Source organism: Oncorhynchus nerka, linkage group LG14 (assembly GCF_034236695.1).
Source record: "Oncorhynchus nerka isolate Pitt River linkage group LG14, Oner_Uvic_2.0, whole genome shotgun sequence".
Lineage (NCBI taxonomy): Eukaryota > Metazoa > Chordata > Actinopteri > Salmoniformes > Salmonidae > Oncorhynchus > Oncorhynchus nerka.
The window spans coordinates 44,825,210-44,843,867 of record NC_088409.1 but is presented as its reverse complement, the minus strand read 5'-3'; the positions used below and the strand labels follow the sequence as shown (position 1 = coordinate 44,843,867).

Genomic DNA, 18,658 nt, shown 5'->3' with positions numbered 1-18,658 from the left:
CATCTAATACACAGTATATGGGTGGAGGAGGACACACTGTATTCCTTTCTGAGACCTTTGTTTGCAGAAACCACCTCATTGGTTGACATGGCTGTGAGGGAGGTTATAATGACAAGGAATAACACTACTGGTGAGCCTTTCAGTGAGACAGCAGTGAAACGTCTTGATATTCACACGGGCACTAATCTACACTAATCAATAATATTTTTTTTTTTAAGTAAAGAATATTCTTAGAAGTCAAGCAATTCTTAGAAAAAACACTTGATATGTCAGCCCAACAAGACTTCCCCTCAACTTCCCCTGCTTACTAATGGTACTGAAGCTCATGTTCGCTGAAGTACCTTTTGACAGCAATGATGGGATCAACCAATTCAGTAACACAATAGTTACCTTTTAATGAAAACATCAAATTCACAATCATATTAGTTATAAAAGTGACCCATATAAAAACAAATCAGTATTATACTGTACATATATGTTGAATATCACAGCATCAACTAGGAATACCTGCCAGTTTTAACAGTGTTTTAGCCTATTAATATATCAAAGTGTAGTAATTAGCATAGGTAGTTTCACTTAGATACCACATGCCATTTGGTGTTAGTAGCTCACCAGAGTACCATAACCACCACACTGGTAAAGAATTACCAACCCTTTTGTCTCCTGTCCTGTAATTTCATCACCTCAAAAGGGCAGCAAACAATGACTAGAGTCTAGTCACTAGACGTTATTGAGGTCACATACTTCGAAGACCAAACACTCAACAAAGTCATTTGACACATTTCTCACCGAACTCACGCTGCCCCTTTTTGTTTTTCTGACAATAATATTTTTTAGAAATGTATACAGTGCATCACCTTCAATGCTAATACGAATTTCAATTGTTGCTATAAAACTGGTGAAAATGTCAGTCATATTTTCTTCAGCATTGTGGTGCATATAACGTGGAACATTAACACAGATAATATGAAGAGCAAGAAACAATAAATAAAGAGACAAAGTATGATGAAATTAAAAGCTTTGTGCCGATGACATTGTGACACAAGAGGACTGGCTGTTTACCACCTTATGCCACCCAGCTTGAATCACGGATGTCCATTTCATTTCTTCAAATGAAACAGAAACTTCACAGTCACGATTTAAATGAACATGTTCGTGTACATTAAGATGTGTGTATGTGTGCACACATATATTGGTAGAACTAGCCTATTGCTGGAACTGTTGCACAGTATGCAAATGAAATAGAGCGTCACAATATAATGTACACAAATCTATTTTACAGCATTTGATCTCATATCCTTGATCCTACATTTTTACAACACTTGATCCTACGTCCTACAGTTATAGTTATAATGTTTAAAAAAGGGCCAAAATTATAGCTTTGATTCAGTAGGACTCCATTGAGGTGGCCATGTGTGCTGGATACTGGAGTAGAATCCTGTTCTTGTTTCTGAATCACAAGCTCCATAGCAGGCAGGAGCGAGACCGTGAAAACCCCACTCTGCACCGCCGCCAAAACCCTCTCTCTGCTCCTTCCAACTTCTCCCTGCACTTTGTGAAGACTCGCTGAGACGGAACTTGTCTCTGACGTACATTGGGGACCCGAACAGAGCGAACAGGCACAGAGGCCCTTAAGATTATTTTAGTGGAACTAAAGAATTTGTACCACCCAACCTCCCAGAAAGAATTCACGGGTTCGTTCATTTCCTCCTTCATCTCCTTCTTCCACTTCTTCCTCCTGATCAATCCAAGCCTGTTGTGGAGCATATGAGGAAATCCCAAAGTTATCCTCTGCTGTTAGACCTTGAGGGGCAAGGGGTACCCAGTGTTGTTTGTAACCAGACAAGAATGTCATTGATGAGGTCTCGCAGTCTGCCAGGTTGATTGGAGGTATGGAGTGAGATGGTGAGTCATTGATGAGGTCTCGCAGTCTGCCAGGTTGATGGGAGGTATGGAGTGAGATGGTGAGTCATTGATGAGGTCTCGCAGTCTGCCAGGTTGATGGGAGATATGGAGTGAGATGGTGAGTCATTGATGAGGTCTCGCAGTCTGCCAGGTTGATGGGAGGTATGGAGTGAGATGGTGAGTCATTGATGAGGTCTCGCAGTCTGCCAGGTTGATGGGAGGTATGGAGTGAGATGGTGAGTCATTGATGAGGTCTCGCAGTCTGCCAGGTTGATGGGAGATTTGGAGTGAGATGGTGAGTCATTGATGAGGTCTCGCAGTCTGCCAGGTTGATGGGAGGTATGGAGTGAGATGGTGAGTCATTGGAGTTATTGAAACACATCGGAGAGATTGGGGTGTATATTGTTCTCTCCTCCTCTCTCCCTGTACCAGGGTCCAACCACTCTGTCTCCCCCGTGGTGACCAGATCAGACAATAGGGATGCCCCTTGCCCAGTGCTGTCTAGGTCCCAGAAAAGGGGCTGCCCCTCAGCGTCGGTAGGCAGTGCCATGCTGGCCATGGCACTCTGTGTCTCTGGCTGGAGCAGCAAAGTGGACAACTGCAGTAGGCCATCAATACGCCACAATGTGGGCAGTACCAGGGGGTGCCCTGTTGATTTCCTGTCTCCAACACACCGGTTCGGCTCAGGTGGTGCTCCACGCGAAAACAAAACTGGGCCACCTTGAACCCAACTGGGTTTGTGGTCACTGGATTCAGATGACCATGGAGAGTTGATGTTGTCTTGGATGGCGATGGCATTCTTCCTCCACACCTTTATTAGCCACCTGCACTACGACCATGCAATAGTTGGTGGAGGACTGGGTGCTGTTGTTGGAGTGCTCTGGGGGTGGACCCTGCTGGCCGATGTAGGTGTCACAGTGCCTGGGCTGGACAATGGAGGAGAGTTCGTCCTGGGGGAAATAGGACCCAGATCCGCTGCTGGTGAACTTTGGCCCCATCTGGAGTTTACCAGTCTTCAGGTCACTGTAGGAGAACCCTACAGGGTAATGATACGACTTGGCAATGGAGTAGGTGATGGCTCTTGGAGGGTGCCACATTGGAGGTGGGACGTTGCTTGTTGTCAGTTTCTGTGAAGAAGAGAAAGAGGATTTTGTTTACGTAACTATTACTGAAACACCTCTATTACCCCCTCTCCACCCACCAAACCTTGGAATCATTGAGGGGTTACAATGTATGCCAAACCAAAATGTATTTGATTCTTTAACTTGTTCAATTATAATTCTGAACAACTTTCATGGCAAGAATGAAATGAGCTCCACTGAAACAACACTGCTGTAATCTTTTGTAATTGCTTTCAGTTCTTGGCATGAAATGCAAATTACAGTGATACAACTGATTAAAAGGGTATGATTTCTCAGCATATGAGAGGAAATGGAATAAAACAGATACAACTTTGGGAAGATTGGTAAATGCGGCCATTTAAAGAGAAAATGAATGATGGTAAAGTTAAATCATTTCATCATAAATCAGTGCATGTGTAAATTGCAAAGAGATAACATTTTATTGTAACTACTGTTACACATTGTGCCTTGTTCTAAGTCAGGTGTTGCCGTAGAAAAGAGCTGAATGTATTGCGTGTTGGTGGCTGAGATTAAACTCTGTTTCGGTTGCTCCCTATTGAGGCCTCTCATACACGTCATACAAGTTTTGCCTGGAGGCCTGTATTTCCAGTATCAGGAACTGGCACTCCTTCGTGTATGGGGAAATCTCCGATCTACATTTCCTACCAAGGCGTCTGGCATGTTACTCTTCTTTCTCACATAGTGACGACACACCACCACCGGTAGCAGGAAGGAACCAAGTATCAGACACCCTAAGAGGAGGAACCAGGGGATCAGCAGCCGGGGGTAACCTAGATGGGGGAAGATTGCTTCTATTACACCTCAGTAGTGGCAATACAGCTGCTTCACTCTCAGAGCCTATTGGAAACAGGCCAATAGGTTGTAAATTGCCAGCACTATAGAGCAAGCGGTTAGAGCTTGGTTAGAGCGGTTGGGCCAGTAACCAAAAGGTTGCTAGATTGAATCCTCGAGCTGACAAGGTACAAATCTATCATTCTGCCCCTGAACAAGGCAGTTAACCCACTGTTTCTAGGCCGTCATTGGAAATACGAATTTGTTCTTTAACTGACTTGCCTAGTTAAATAAAGGTTAAATAAATGAAAAGTGTGGGCGTGTCTGTGAGGTCAGTCAGTACAGTAGTTTCAAGGATGCGTAAGTAAGCGGCTCCATTCAGTCTTGTCTCCAGGAAGTGAGCCTTTATATAGTCTTTGAAAAGGCAGCAGGAATACCCTTAACAATGTAAATGTAAATCCGGGACACTCAAATTAGTATGACATGTTACTTTTGGTATGGTTACAAAAGACAAGCAAAAACGAAAGTAAGGTGGTTGGTCGTGGTGGATGAGTGGCTCTATAACCAAAGATTGCGAGTTCACATCTTGTCAAGGAAAATTTGAGCATTTTAACTAATTAACAACTTTTCAACTATTTACTACTTTTTAGCTACTTTGCAACTACTTAGCATGTTAGCTAACCCTTCCCCTAACCCTAACCTTAACAATTTAACCTAACTCCTAAACTTAACCCTAATCCCTAGCCTAGCTAACGGTAGCCAGCTAGCTAACATTAGCCACCTAGCTAGTTCATAACATATTGTAAGTTTTTCTAATTCAGAACATAAAATACAAATTGCAATTCTTAACATATAATACGACATGGGTGATGGACAGCCACCAATTAATACATACAATACGAAACGTAACATATCATACTAAATGGAGCGCCTCGGATTTTCATACAAAATAACACAAAAAACTCTGAGACCAGCTTGTGCATACATACAGAGCCTTGAGGGACACCAGATGACCTCACCTGCTAATGCCACACAGAATGTACGGCTCTCACTGGCATTTCGGTACATTTCTATAGTCGGGGTGTAGACCACATAGCCACAGTACTTTACGTTGTTGTTTTGTAGATGGTTGAGGACAAACTCTCCAGTTGTGTCTTTATGGAACTGTGAAAAAAAGAGTCAGCAGTTAGAACATGTTTGTGTATTCAGTGTGTGTGTGTGTGTGTGTGTGTGTGTGTGTGTGTGTGTGTGTGTGTGTGTGTGTGTGTGTGTGTGTGTGTGTGTGTGTGTGTGTGTGTGTGTGTGTGTGTCTGCATGCGTGTGAGCAGTACACGTGAGAGAGTCACCTGTGCTGCCCAGCTAGGATGAGTGATGTTGAGGATATAGACGGTTGGAGGGTCATGGTAGGAAAAGCTGGTACTATTGAACATCTCCTCGATGGGAGTCTTATGACAGCTGACATGTAAAAGACAAAATAAAGAGTGAGAATAGGACTAAGGAAAATAACAAATTAGTGACAATGTGAAAGAAAAGAGGATAAACCCTTTTAGCATGGGCCAAATGCTCGCTGGAATAATTGGTGAATAACACAAGCTTTCATGGAAACATATATTGATGTCATTAGGGAATATGAACAGAAAGTTGGGGCTATGTGTATGTATCACAACTAAGGATTCTGCCTTCTGAGCCAACACATAATCAAAGAACATCCCAAATCTAGAAAAAGTAGGATAAAAGAGAGGAAATTGCTTACTGTCTCTCAGAGGTTTAAACAGTGCTGTACGGCCTAGTGAGTGACTGTCGGCGAAAACCTCAGTATAGTAGGAATTTTGATAGATGTATGGTGTCTCTGCAGTGAGGTCACAAGAGTGGTGACGTTCTGGCACTCAATCTTCGGCTTGTATGGCCCTCCATGTCTATAATGAACACAACAAAAACATGATCAAACATAAAACACACTATGGAGGGAACCCTTAGCCAAAATGTTATGTTGCACTTTGAAAAAATATTGAGTAACACTTTTACTCGAAGCCTGCGGTTACAATGCTTTTTAACGTGTTATAAGCATGACATATCACATGTTGTAAATGTCTTGCCTTTCAGGGTGTGTGTGCGGCAGCTTAGCTTTGCTAGACCACAAATAGCACAACAGAGTTACGAAATAGGTGTCTTATATAGGTCCCTTACTTCCTCGTTTAAAAATAGCTAAAGGATAGTGTGTCAAACAGGGAACCGATATTGAGTGGGCTTGATCAGGGCCAATCTTTTCCTGAACTGATTTGATGGTGGCGCTTATGAGGCCTTGAATAAGGACACGCGAGCAATTCCAGGTGACAGTCTCGGAGAGACAAATCAATGTGATTGGTGTGGCACTTGACATTTGCCCGTCAGACGATGTCATGAGCAATTAGATGAGCTGACGTTTCCACTTGGTCAAAGGATCTCAAAGAGGCAGTGAGTGATTGCGATGAAAACATTTGCCTCACATAGCCACAGGTGAACTGAGTGTCGTTTGTAAAGTTGAACGTGCATTTTAACAGGCAATTTTTTCCCCAGATTTATCCCTGTGGTGTGCAGGGAAACAGAGTGAGGCCTGTGGTAATGCACGGGCCAGAGCCTGTCTGCTAAGGCTGGCCCCAGTCAGTGGAGATCAACCTGCAGCATGGAGAAGTACAGTAGCACCATAGTTTCAAGGCTGATGGCAGTAGGTGGAGCGGCAAATCGAAAGAGCAATGCACCATATCCGAAACAATGGGGGAAGCAATGGGGATAACGATGGGGGCAGCAATAGGGACAATGATGCTGAAAAGGAGCATTGAGAGAAAGAAAATGACACTTCAACTTAAACACATACCACACACACACTCAGTCTCTTCCCAGAGGCATAGTTATGTCTTTCAGCACACAGCTTTAAAATGTTGCTGACATAAGTCACATATCACCCTAGGTCACCCTAGCCTAGGCACGTAAATATGCTGTTGGGTTGAAAGGTGAAAAGGTGACCACTGTATTCCTGTCTCTCACCTTTTGTAATGGACACTGTAAAGGACCCCTTCATCTGGGCTGTCTAGTTTGTTCCAGTGGAGCACGGTGTTGAAATTCCTAGAGATGAAGCATGGCTTCCCTTCACCAATGGCGGAACAACCTATAGATAAAGAGAACGACGGCGGGGAGAGTGAACTTGAGACTCTGTCCATTCGCGAATAGCATTCGTAGCATAACGTCTCGCTAGTCAGTACACAAAAAGCATTGCTCTATTATTCAACATTGTCACGACCCATGTGACATGCTCACAACAACAGCCTCTGTCAAAGGATCTGCCTCACTCGAGATACGCGCGCTCCACTCACAGCAGCTGTGGGCCAAACTCAAACAAGGATTATGTGAGCTGGGCTTCGTTTCTTTGGTAGCAGGACCTAAAATGTGTAAATGTTCCTGGTCTACAGAGGAGGGAACATAAGCAGCTGGACATGTGGAAGCAAGCCAATTGTTTGATTTGAGTGAGAATAGGATGAAACAAAAGCCACAGTTTGTGTCAGTAGGGCCCATCCACAAAGGGATGTTTCATTTTTACAAAAAATACAGTGTCCGTTATAGGACAACCTTAATTCCTCAAGAGGTTTTTTGACAGTCTTATCAGGACTATAATAAGATAGAAACTGTAGTGGAAGAATAAGAAAAGGTGATACGCGTGACTTGCGGGTGCTGAGGCGCAGCGTGATGTGACTCAATCATGGTGTATGACATTGTTTGGATGGCTGACCATCTGTGGGCTACCACAGGGTTTAAACACACCTTCAATGTGGATTTCTCTGGGGAGGGACGTTCCCACAGAACCCTGCGAGCACGGAGACCTTAGGAGGTGTGAAGACAGATGAAAACGTGAAATCGACGAAATGAATGTTATTGTGAGTTAAATTGTCATGTTTGGATTGTTTCAAGAGTTCATAAAGAGCAATGCATTTTGATATGTTTTACTGTGCTGTAAGTGCTATGGACTTATTGTTACAGGGAAACTGAGTTATTCTGTTAATCGGACGGCTGATAGTTCAAAGAGGGAGCGACACAGTGGCGCTCTGCTCTATTCTACATTGAGTTGATTAGATTAGAATCTGGGTGTGTTTTCCTGTCTTTTGTTTTTACTAGCAAAGTGCAAAGAAATGTTCATTCAGGTTGAATGTGTGTTCATGCTTGAATGTGGTTAAAGGACAGTAAATGTGTTAATATTTTGAGAGCTCTTAGAGATCATTCTGAATTGAAGACAAGTGTTACCACGTTAAGCCTTAGCCTATTGGTGATAGTAATTTACTCTGATTAGTCTGTAGTGTATCGTGTATATAATGTACACTGCAATTGTTTGAGTGTTACGTATTTCATGACTAATACATCCTACTAGTTGAATTGAGTAAATGCATTCCTCCTTTTACAGAGTAATTCTTTGACTAAATGACTATAAATGACTATACTCTTATAATTTATCAGGCCTACTGGTTGTTGTGATATACACAATACCCACAGCATATGCCTTGGTACCACCCTGACATCCCTGATCTGCTTGCTTCAATAAATGAAATCTAGTACATTGGTCGCCATAATGGAATAATGGTGCAAGTTAGACATGTTCATTATAGTCATACTGAGAGGTGATGGAAGGCTCGCTACCTTCACTATATCCTCCAGAGACGCACAGGGCCTGTTACTTCACAATGTTGGAGTGAAATTGATGAATGTGGTTTAATTATTATGTTCAACATCATGTCGACATAATGGTTGGATCATTTCCATCCAACTACATAACGGGTGGGATTTTCACTACACTACAATATAAGTACACTAGGAACAATTTATGCATGGTTAATTAACCTTTCCCTTTTAAAACGTCAGCTACGTATGTACACCACTTTACGTCACAGTGCATCTGGTCATGTCTCATGCAGATTGCAGGTTGCGCAATTGACACTGACCAGAAAAGGACACACAGTCTCGACTCCCTTCAACATTAGCATTTTGATATCCTCTAGAATAAATGTAGTCGATATAATAGACCACTCATGGAGCACTCAAATGCCCGTGGATCCATTTTCCATTGATCGCTACAATTTAGAATGAGTGAAGTCCACAAAGGGTTCACTACTCTTTATCCACCAAGACCTTGATTAGAACTGAGGGGGAACCTCCAGAGCCTCACTACATCTAATTAATTGATGGCTACATTTGAAACAAAGACTTTAGTGATGCGTCCCAAATGGCACCCTATTCCCTATGTAGTGCAGTGCTTTTGTCCAGAGCCCAGTAGACTATTTCGGGAAATAGGGTTGGCATTTGGGGTGTAAGTCTAGGTTTATAACTACAAAAGAGTGCACTCATCCAAATCAAACAGGAGATCAGTAGTGCCCCATTAAACTCACCATAGCAGTACAGGAGTAGCACTATGACCTTCCTAGGCCACATATCCATTGGGCTTGAGGAGTAAGAAGAGTGAGATTAAAATCCTGTTCCCACTGTCTGTACTGTCCTGATTTCCTCAGGGAGAACCCACCATGTGATGTGTAGTAAATACGACTCCAGTCAAAGGAAGAAAATAGGAATGGTCCAGGTCCAAAATCAATGAAGACACAAGGAGAGACCAAGTCCCAATCCTCCGGGTATCGGTGAGCGGCTCTGGGCTTCATAGGATATCCTATCCACGACCTGAACCATCTCTGACCAGCTTAGGGAGAGGAGCACCCATCCCCAGGTGTGCTGAACTTTGGAACCGTCTTATCAACCTTGTTCCCGTTTTTCTCTCCCTATGCTCAAACTCCCTCCCACAAAGTCTCTATTACTGTGTTGACTGTCCCCCCTCTCTCTCTCTGTCTCTCTCTCTCTCTCTCTATCTCTGTCTCTCTCTCTCTCTCTCTCTCTCTCTCTCTCTCTCTCTCTCTCTCTCTCTCTCTCTCTCTCTCTCTCTCTCTCTCTCTCTCTCTCTCTCTCTCTCTCTCTCTCTCTCTGTCTCTCTCTCTCTCTCTCTCTCTCTCTCTCTCTCTCTCTCTCTCTCTCTCTCTCTCTCTCTCTCTGTCTCTCTCTCTCTCTCTCTCTCTCTCTCTCTCTCTCTCTCTCTCTCTCTCTCTCTCTCTCTCTCTCTCTCTCTCTCTCTCTCTCTCTCTCTCTCTCTCTGTCTCTCTCTGTTTCTCTCTGTCTCTCTCTCTCTCTCTCTCTCTCTCTCTCTCTCTCTCTCTCTCTCTCTCTCTCTCTCTCTCTGTCTCTCTCTCTCTCTCTCTCTCTCTCTCTCTCTCTCTCGCTCTCTCTCTCTCTCTCCTGTTCTTGTCTTTCAGGTTTTATCTGAAAAAGGATCCTAAATCATTACAAAGGAGGTAGAACACGCTATCTGTGAACACATCTTACCCCTCCCTGGGAATAAACTGTATGACCTGTTTTCAGTTTCACCAGTATCTATTTCTGTGTTTAATGGTATTCAAATAACTGTATGTTACATTGTTAGTGATTCAATGGCACACCTTTCTGCTCACAACCAACAACCAAGGTGTGTACAGAACGTGAATTGTTGTATCAGAATGAATGAAGGAGACTCCAAGAAATATTGCTTCAATGGATATTTGTATGATAATTATGGAAATCTGATTGTCTAATGCAGTCGTTCCCAAATGTGTTATAGTCCCGTACCCCTTCAAAAATTCCACCTCCAGCTGTGTACCCCCTCTAGCACCCGGGTCAACGCACTCTCAAATGTTGTTTTTTAGCCATCATTGTAAGCCTACCACACACACACACACTATACCATACATTTATTAAACATAAGAATGAGTATGAGTTTTTGTCATAACCTGGCTCGTGGGAAGTGACAAATAGCACAAATAATAATTTAATAATTATCAATAATTTTGCTTTTTATTTAACCGTCTTACATATAGACCTTATTTGTTCATAAAAAAATGGTGAATAACTCACCACGGGTTAATGAGAAGGGTGTTCTTAAAAGTGTTGGATTCTGATTTCTTGACTTATGAAATCATGAAATATACTTATTCCTTTCACTGAGGGAGAGAGGCTAATTTATAATGTTTACATTATGTCAGGATGTGTTATTGTTAGCCATCAGGGATCCTATGGGAGGAGGACAGACACCGTCTGGTACGAGTCAACATGACAGCCGTGAGTTGGGGAGGTGTGAGCACTTTGGGGCAGAGGTCAGGTCAGATGAAGTGAGGAAGAACAGGTATCACTAAGGTTCTGTATAGCAACAGAGATGCATTGGCTGTTCAGATGTGTAGGAGGGGACAAATGGTTAAATATCAGTGCTTTTGTCGATTCAGCTGTTCAATCCTTTGGGAAGAATGAACTTGGTTTAAGTGTCCGTGGAGTTCTTACTCAGATAGATTAGAACACAACAAAAGGATGCACATAACTCTGCAATGTTGGGTTGTATTGGAGAGAGTCGCAGGCTTTAATCATTTTCCACACACAGTCCAAGCCTGTATTTAGTTTTCATGCTAGTGCGTACCGAGAATCTACTCTCACGTAGGTACGTGATTGCAAAGGGCATCAGTGTCTTAACAGCTCGATTTGCCAAGGCAGGATACTCAGTGCAGCCCAATCCAGAAATCTGGCAGTGGCTTCTGATTAAATTCAATTTTCACAGAACCGCTTGTTGCAATCTCGACTAGGCTCTCTTGTTCAGATATCGGTAAGTGGACTGGAGGCAGGGCAGAAAAGGGATAACGAATCCAGCTGTTCATGTCATCGGTTTGGGGAAAGTACCTGGGTAATTGCGCATCCAACTCATTCAGGTGCTTCGCTATATCACATTTGACATAGTCCGTAAGCTTGAGTTAAAAGCCTCAATTTTGTCCCGCATATTGAATATTTTTGCTCAGATGTGTGTTTTGCATTTACCATCCACTATGACCTTAATGTCTCGGGAAAAATACCTGGGAATTAAATATTATTTTCTTAGTTTAGCTTGTTCCTCTACATTCTATTACAATACTAAACTCAGATCATTCAGGCGAGAAAAAACATCACCCAAATAGGCCAGTCGTGTGAGAAACTCAAGCGGTCAGAAAAATATGGTCAGTAAAGAAAACTTTAAGCTTGTCTCTCAATTTAAAAAAAGGTGTCAATACTTTGCCCCTTGATAACCTGCGCACTTCTGTATGTTGTAAAAGCGTTACATGGTCGCTGCCAATATCATTGCATAGTGCAGAAAATACACAAGAGCAATACACCTTGCTTTAACAACTACATTTTCACTGTAGTGTCCAAAACATCTTTCAGGCTGTCAAGCATTCCCTTGGCAGGAAGAGCCTCTCGGTGGATGCTGCAGTGTACCCAAGTGGTGTCGGGAGCAACTGCTTGCACACGCATTACCACTCCACTATGTCTCCCTGTCATGGTTTTTGCGGCATCAGTACAGATACCAACATGAGCAGCAGCTACGTTTGGCTACATATGGACTGTTAAGTGGAATTCCCGCGAGAGAGTAATGTTTAATGTGATTGGATGTTAATTATTTGACTAGGCTACCTGTATTTGACATTGTGTTGTTATTTTGCTGACCACTAGATTGGTAGTGAAACGGGGCTACTCAGGCAAGAAAAAAACATCACCCAAATGTATAGCCCCATTGGAAAATATAAATGGACTGTTTGAAAATGTGAAGAAAAAAGAAAAGAAAAAGAATAATAATCACATGTTCAATTGGCGTACCCCGTCCCGATCATATAGACTTTGTTTTAAGATGGTAATAACATGGACCATCAAGCTATTTGATTCTCAATCCAGAGGGTATAATGCACACTGAATTATGCGTCTATCATCTATTGTATACACTGGTGTGAACAGTTGGTCAGCCATTTACAATAGGAGGAAGTAAGAAACAGGAAGAAGAACCTGCTACAGAGGTCAAGGTGTGTAATACGTACATTAGCTAATGCTGCGGTTATTCCATACATCTATTAGTCTAAGGTGGGAACACCAAGGCTTTATTGATTAAATCAAATATGAGGGACCTTCTGTCTCCATCGACAGTAACAGAGATAACACTTGTAAAGCATAAACACTGCACTCAAATAAGTTGTTTATCACAACAGCATGTTCGTTTATGTCTGTCTGAGTGTCGTAGAATCATATTGGCCATAAAGACTCAAGGCTGCATGCAGAACTCTACGACAAAAAGAGCAAATCAACATTCAGATACAGTATAATTGGACTGGATAAAAACAGAGTGTGGACCACGGTCACTGAATTGTGTTCCCAGTGGGTGTCTGCAAGTCTAGAACACGACTCTAACCTCTCGTTTCCATTCGATATTCAAGGGTTATTTTGCATCAAAACAAAAAATATGTTTGTGCAACTTCAACCCACAACCCTCGCCCTCTCTTCTGCGTATTTATGTATTTATGCCTGGAAGTGTAGCACAATAAGTGTAGCACAATAATATAAGACATTTTGCTAAGTGGATAAATCAAATGAAATGTTATTGGTCACATATACATGGTTAGCAGATGTTATTGCGAGTGTAGTGAAATGCTTGTGCTTCTAGTTCCTACAGCGCAGCAATATCTAACAAGTAATATCTAACAATTCCACAACAAATACCTAATACACACAAATCTAAGTATAGGAATGGAATAAGAATATATAAATATAAATATATTGATGAGCAATGTCAGAGCGGCATAGGCTAAGATGCAATAGATAGTATAGAATACAGAATATACATACGAGATGAGTAATGCAAGATATGTAAACATTATTAAAGTGGTATTATTAAAGTGACTAGTGTTCCATTTATTAAAGTGGCCAATGATTTCAAGTCTGTATGTAGGCAGCAGCCTCTCTGTGCTAGTGATGTTTATTTAACAGTCTGATGGCCTTGAGATAGAAGCTTATTTTCAGTCTCTCGGTCCCAGCATTGATGCACCTGTACTGATCTCGCCTTCTGGATGATAGCGGGGTGAACAGGCAGTGGCTCGGGTGATTGTTGTCCTTGATGATTTTTTTGGCCTTCCTGTGACATCGGGTGGTGTAGGTGTCCTGGAGGGCAGGTAGTTTGCCCCCAGTAATGCTTTGTGCAGAATGCACCACCCTCTGGATAGCCCTGTGGTTGTGGGCGGTGCAGTTGCCATACCAGGCGATGATACAGCCCAACAGGATGCTCTCAATTGTGCATCTGTAGAAGTTTGTGAGGGTTTTAGGTGACAAGACCAATTTCTTCAGCCTCCTGGTGGTTGAAGAGGCGTTGTTGCGTCTTCTTCAGCACGCTGTCTGTGTGGGTGGACCATTTCAGTTTGTCAGTGATATGTACGCCGAGGAACTTAAAACTTTACACCTTCTCCACTGCTGTCCCGTCGATGTGGATAGGGGTGTGCTCCCCACGATCATCTCCTTTGTTTTGTTGATGTTGAGTGAGACATTATTTTCACCCCACTCCAAGAGCCCTCACCTCCTCCCTGTAGGCTGTCTCGTCGTTGTTGGTAATCAAGTCTACTACTGTTGTGTCGTCTGCAAACTTGATGATTGAGTTGGAGACGTGCATGTCTACCCAGTCATGGGTGAAAAGGGAGTACAGGATGGGGCTCAGCACGCACCCTTGTGTTTCCCCAGTGTTGAGGATCAGCGTAGTGGAGATGTTGTTTCCTACCTTCACCATCTGGGGGTGGTCCGACCGGAAGTCCAGGACCCAATTGCACAGTGTGGGGTGTTGAGACCCAGGGCCTCAAGCTTAATGATGAGCTTGGAGGGAACTATGGTGTTGAATGCTGGAAGGCAGTGTATTCATGAATTATGAAAAGCCTTGGTATCTTTACCCTATAAAGCTGGACTGCAACACAGAGCATAAAACTAATGTAATTGTGGATTTCTTCTGTGGTCCCGCTCACCTCTCTTATCAGGAACATATATGGATTTGACCCATGTAGGAGATTGCAAAATCCAGCACTGTAAATTATATTCCTTCAGTCAATACTTCATGACTGATATAGACAGAGACCTGCATAGCATTCACATATGTCCCTCTCACCTCTCTCATCAGGAAAATAGATGGATTTACACAACATACATTTTTTTTAGGCCTAAATATTCTATTCCTTCAGTCAATACTTCATGACTGATTAATATAGGAGACCTGCAAAACATGTTCTGTCCTTTCACAGAAGTTTAAGTGGCAATATGTGACTCACCATCTGGATTTGGTTTTATGTAGCAAAATGTGAAATCGTTTATTTTTTTTTACATTGGATAAAAGTAGAGACTCAGAGCTACAAAATGGAATGTCGTACATGGCGTTTTTGAGGAACAATGGGAAAGTATTTTTACTTTGAAAGTTCATACACTTTTGAGAAAAGGGTCTTTGAATGTTTTGGTACCTACTGGAGAGCTCTCCTTTGTCTACACTTATTCAGCATTGTTCACACCCTCTTAAGCCAGCACCACCTATCTCTTTAAGAATGCACATGTGAGGTCATGTGCTAAACAGTGTGGTCTAGTAAAGATTAAGACTAAAAGTGGTAGTAGCCTACAATAAGGAAAAATTCCAGGTAACAGAAAGTGTCTAGATAAAAATATTTTCTAAATATTAGATGACGCTTACCCGGACACACTTACCCGTACTTGTCTAAAAATTGAATGGTCACGTGAAAGAAATGCTTTAACCTCCAGCCACATCCAAGTACTAAATTGTCATACTTGAGTAAAAGTATAAATCCTTTCAAATTTCTTATATTAAACCAGATGGCACAATTGTATTTAAAAAAAATACTTGACAGATTGCCATGGGCACAATGTACATAAGTATCAAATTCCTTATATTAAGCAAACCAGACAGCAACATAAAAAATAACAAATATTGTTAAGAGCCAAGGGCACACTCCAGCACTAAGACATAATTTGCAAACCAAGCATTTGTGTTTAGTGAGTCTGCTAGATCAGAGGCAGTGTGGATGACCAGGTATGTTCTCTTGATAAGTGTGTGAATTGTAACGAGTACTTTTGGGTGTCAAGGAAAATGTATGGATGAAAAAGTACATTATTTTCTTAGCGAATGTAGTGAAGTTAAAGTTGACAAAAGTATAAATAGTAATGTACAGATCCCACAAAAAAACTACTTAAGTAGTACTGTAAAGTATTTTTTACTTAAGTACTTTACACCACTGCCCAAATGCCTTCACACCAGTACATTAGCATACTTTATATACTGCTACACATCCACTTATCACATAGTATTATATACATAAGTTAAGGCCATGCAACCTGAGTGAGTTTGTTTTTTTGCACATGTGCAGTACATAAACAGATGCATGCGTCACTTATATTTATGTGGTGGACACTTGATACGGTCAAATGATGTTGTTGTCACAAAATCATGTTACAACCACACATCAATATTAATTTTATATATCAATATTTTGCAGTCTTGCTAAGTCATTGGTCTCTACAGAAGGTGTAAACGGTACAGCAAAAGTGTTAGTGCATAGTAGCAATATCAGAAATAGATAGTGTCAATATAAATAAAATATACAGTATGTACTAGAGCAATATCAATAACGATATCAGTGATAGACGAGGTAGTTATATGCATACAATCAGGGGTAATGTGGCTGAGCAGCGGGATAAACAAAAAAAATAGTAGCAACAACGTATGGCGTGTGTGTTAGGAGAGAGTCATGTGAATAGAGGCACTGCAGATAGTGCAGATGACTGGTCCGTCCAAACCACGCATGAACAAGGGAATCTGTATTCGGAGAGCCTGTTTCTGTACTGCCCTTGACTTCGGTGCAGGGCTTGGATTGTCCATAGCCTCTTCATCGCAAAATTGCCTGATCTTGTCAAAAAGATAGTTTGTCTAGCTGTGTCCATTCCAGGTGGTGCTTTTACAGGCAGACCATCTATGGGAGGAAGGATGTCAGCGTAGCACAGCAGCTGAAACCTGATCATGACAGTCCGAATGCTCCTTGGCGACAACACCAGGCTCCAAAGCCTCTTAGCTGTAAAACAGGGAATAACAAAAAATCAGAAGACATTACAAGCCTGCACAACATCAATACACCTTCAAAGTTAGTTTAGATAAGAATAACCTCATACAATGAAAATATTTTTTTACCTGAAGTGCTGGTACTGCTTGATTTGTGGCAGCAGCCTGAAGTATGGAGTCAGGTGTTGTATTCCACCAGCACCGTACCATCCTCCAGTCCAACCAGCTGTGTGATGTTGACCCCTGTCACTGTGCTGTCCTTCACAACACCAGCAACCTCAGACAAAGTGTTCACTCTGGTCTTTCTGAAGAGCTGCTTGATGAGGCCGAAGCGCCAGTCTGGGGGAAAACTTGGTGTGGCCTGTGATCAGGAAGGGAAGGTCCAGATTGTGCTGGAGCTTGTGCATAGTCCACCAGGCACAATACCAGAGCACAAACTTGTTCTTGTTTTGGCCAGTGCAGTTATCACAATTCAGGTCCACACGTGTTTTTCCAACTCTGTAGTTGGTGAAGAAATGGTACATGCAGTTGATGACTGCGCTGCTGCCTTTGCTTGCGCTTCCTCTCTTTTTGATGACTATGACTGGTGGATCAGAGTCAGGCTTGTTCTACTGATTGATGTTGAAAGACAAATTCCAGGGACAAATATTTTAGCATTATTATACAATAGATGCAAAATGGCATTCTGAGATATCACTACACACAGTTCATACAGGTAATGATAGCTGGCTAGCTAACAGCAAGCTTTAACTAGCAATACAAACCAATTGTCATAGCTAGCTAAAGTTAACCAATATGTTCAATGTTAGCTAGTTAGCTAGTTAACATTAGGCTATAACTAGCAATGTGAAATGGCATTCTGAGAAAACATCACTAACGTTACATACACCTCATACATATAAGTTAATGTTAGCTAGCAAGCCAGCCGCCTAACCTCAGCTAACGTTAGCTAGCTAACAGCAAGCTTTAACTTGGGGTCTTTTGTTTAGACATGTGTTAGGGTTGCATCAATTCGAATCTGGTATCAGGATAAATATGACATTGAGTCACCGATTGTATACTATGTATTTTTTATTAAATGCAATTTTTGTATATACGGGCTCTCTGTCCCACCTCGCAGGGCAAACCGAGAACTGACTTGTTCTTGACAAAGATATTATAAATATACTCTGTCAGATATAGTTCCTGCTTCTGAGCCGGCCTGTCAGAGTAGAGACTGGGTGTCACCCAGCCTATCGTTGATTGTTGGCGCAGAGCTGGTCCCAGCCCCCTAAGCGCTTCAGTTGATAGATGTAACTGTTGCTGTGAAGAATATATATGCGCTCATGTTCGATACCGTTATCTCGCACCTGGCTCCTGTTATCTAACAAAAGACCATTTGTTCTCGCAACACTACGTTCTGAATGTGCCACCCCCCCCCAACTCATTGCACAGTTCCTGTCTTCATGTTATTCTGTATTTTTCCATCATGAGAAAGGCCCATGGCCCTGAAACTGTTAACAATGTCTCAAGTCAGCTATGTTGCATAACACATACATCCACACAAGCCAACAGCAGATAATATTCAATCACATATATGGTAACGGGCTATAGTGCATAACACAGAACCTCATACATGTCACGTTAACTCTAGCTAAAAAATGAACTATAACCAAATCCATAGAGTAACGTTACTAGCAATACAAACCGACTGTCATCGCAAGCTAAAGTTAACCAAATAACATTAGGTTTAATGTTAGTTAGCAAGCCAGCCATCGAACTCCAGCTGGCTAGTTAACAGCAAGCTTCAGCTTTCTGACAAAATGAGAAACGTATAATATCTGAATCTGTAGCTAAATTCTTACCTGTATACATGGATGAAACCTTCCCG

At 42.0% G+C, this 18,658-nt stretch overlaps 1 protein-coding gene across 1 annotated transcript; it reads right to left on the bottom strand.

Moving 5' to 3' along the window:
• Nucleotides 1–370: 370 nt before the first annotated feature.
• On the bottom strand, nt 371–5,728 carry LOC115142069 (uncharacterized). Its single transcript, XM_029681544.2, has 5 exons — nt 5,572–5,728; nt 5,165–5,273; nt 4,838–4,982; nt 3,693–3,817; nt 371–3,032 (listed from the first exon to the last, which is right to left on the bottom strand). Exons 2-5 carry the CDS (start codon nt 5,246–5,248, stop codon nt 2,658–2,660), a joined length of 729 nt encoding a protein of 242 aa, XP_029537404.1. The 5' UTR covers nt 5,249–5,273; nt 5,572–5,728; the 3' UTR covers nt 371–2,657.
• Nucleotides 5,729–18,658: the final 12,930 nt, after the last annotated feature.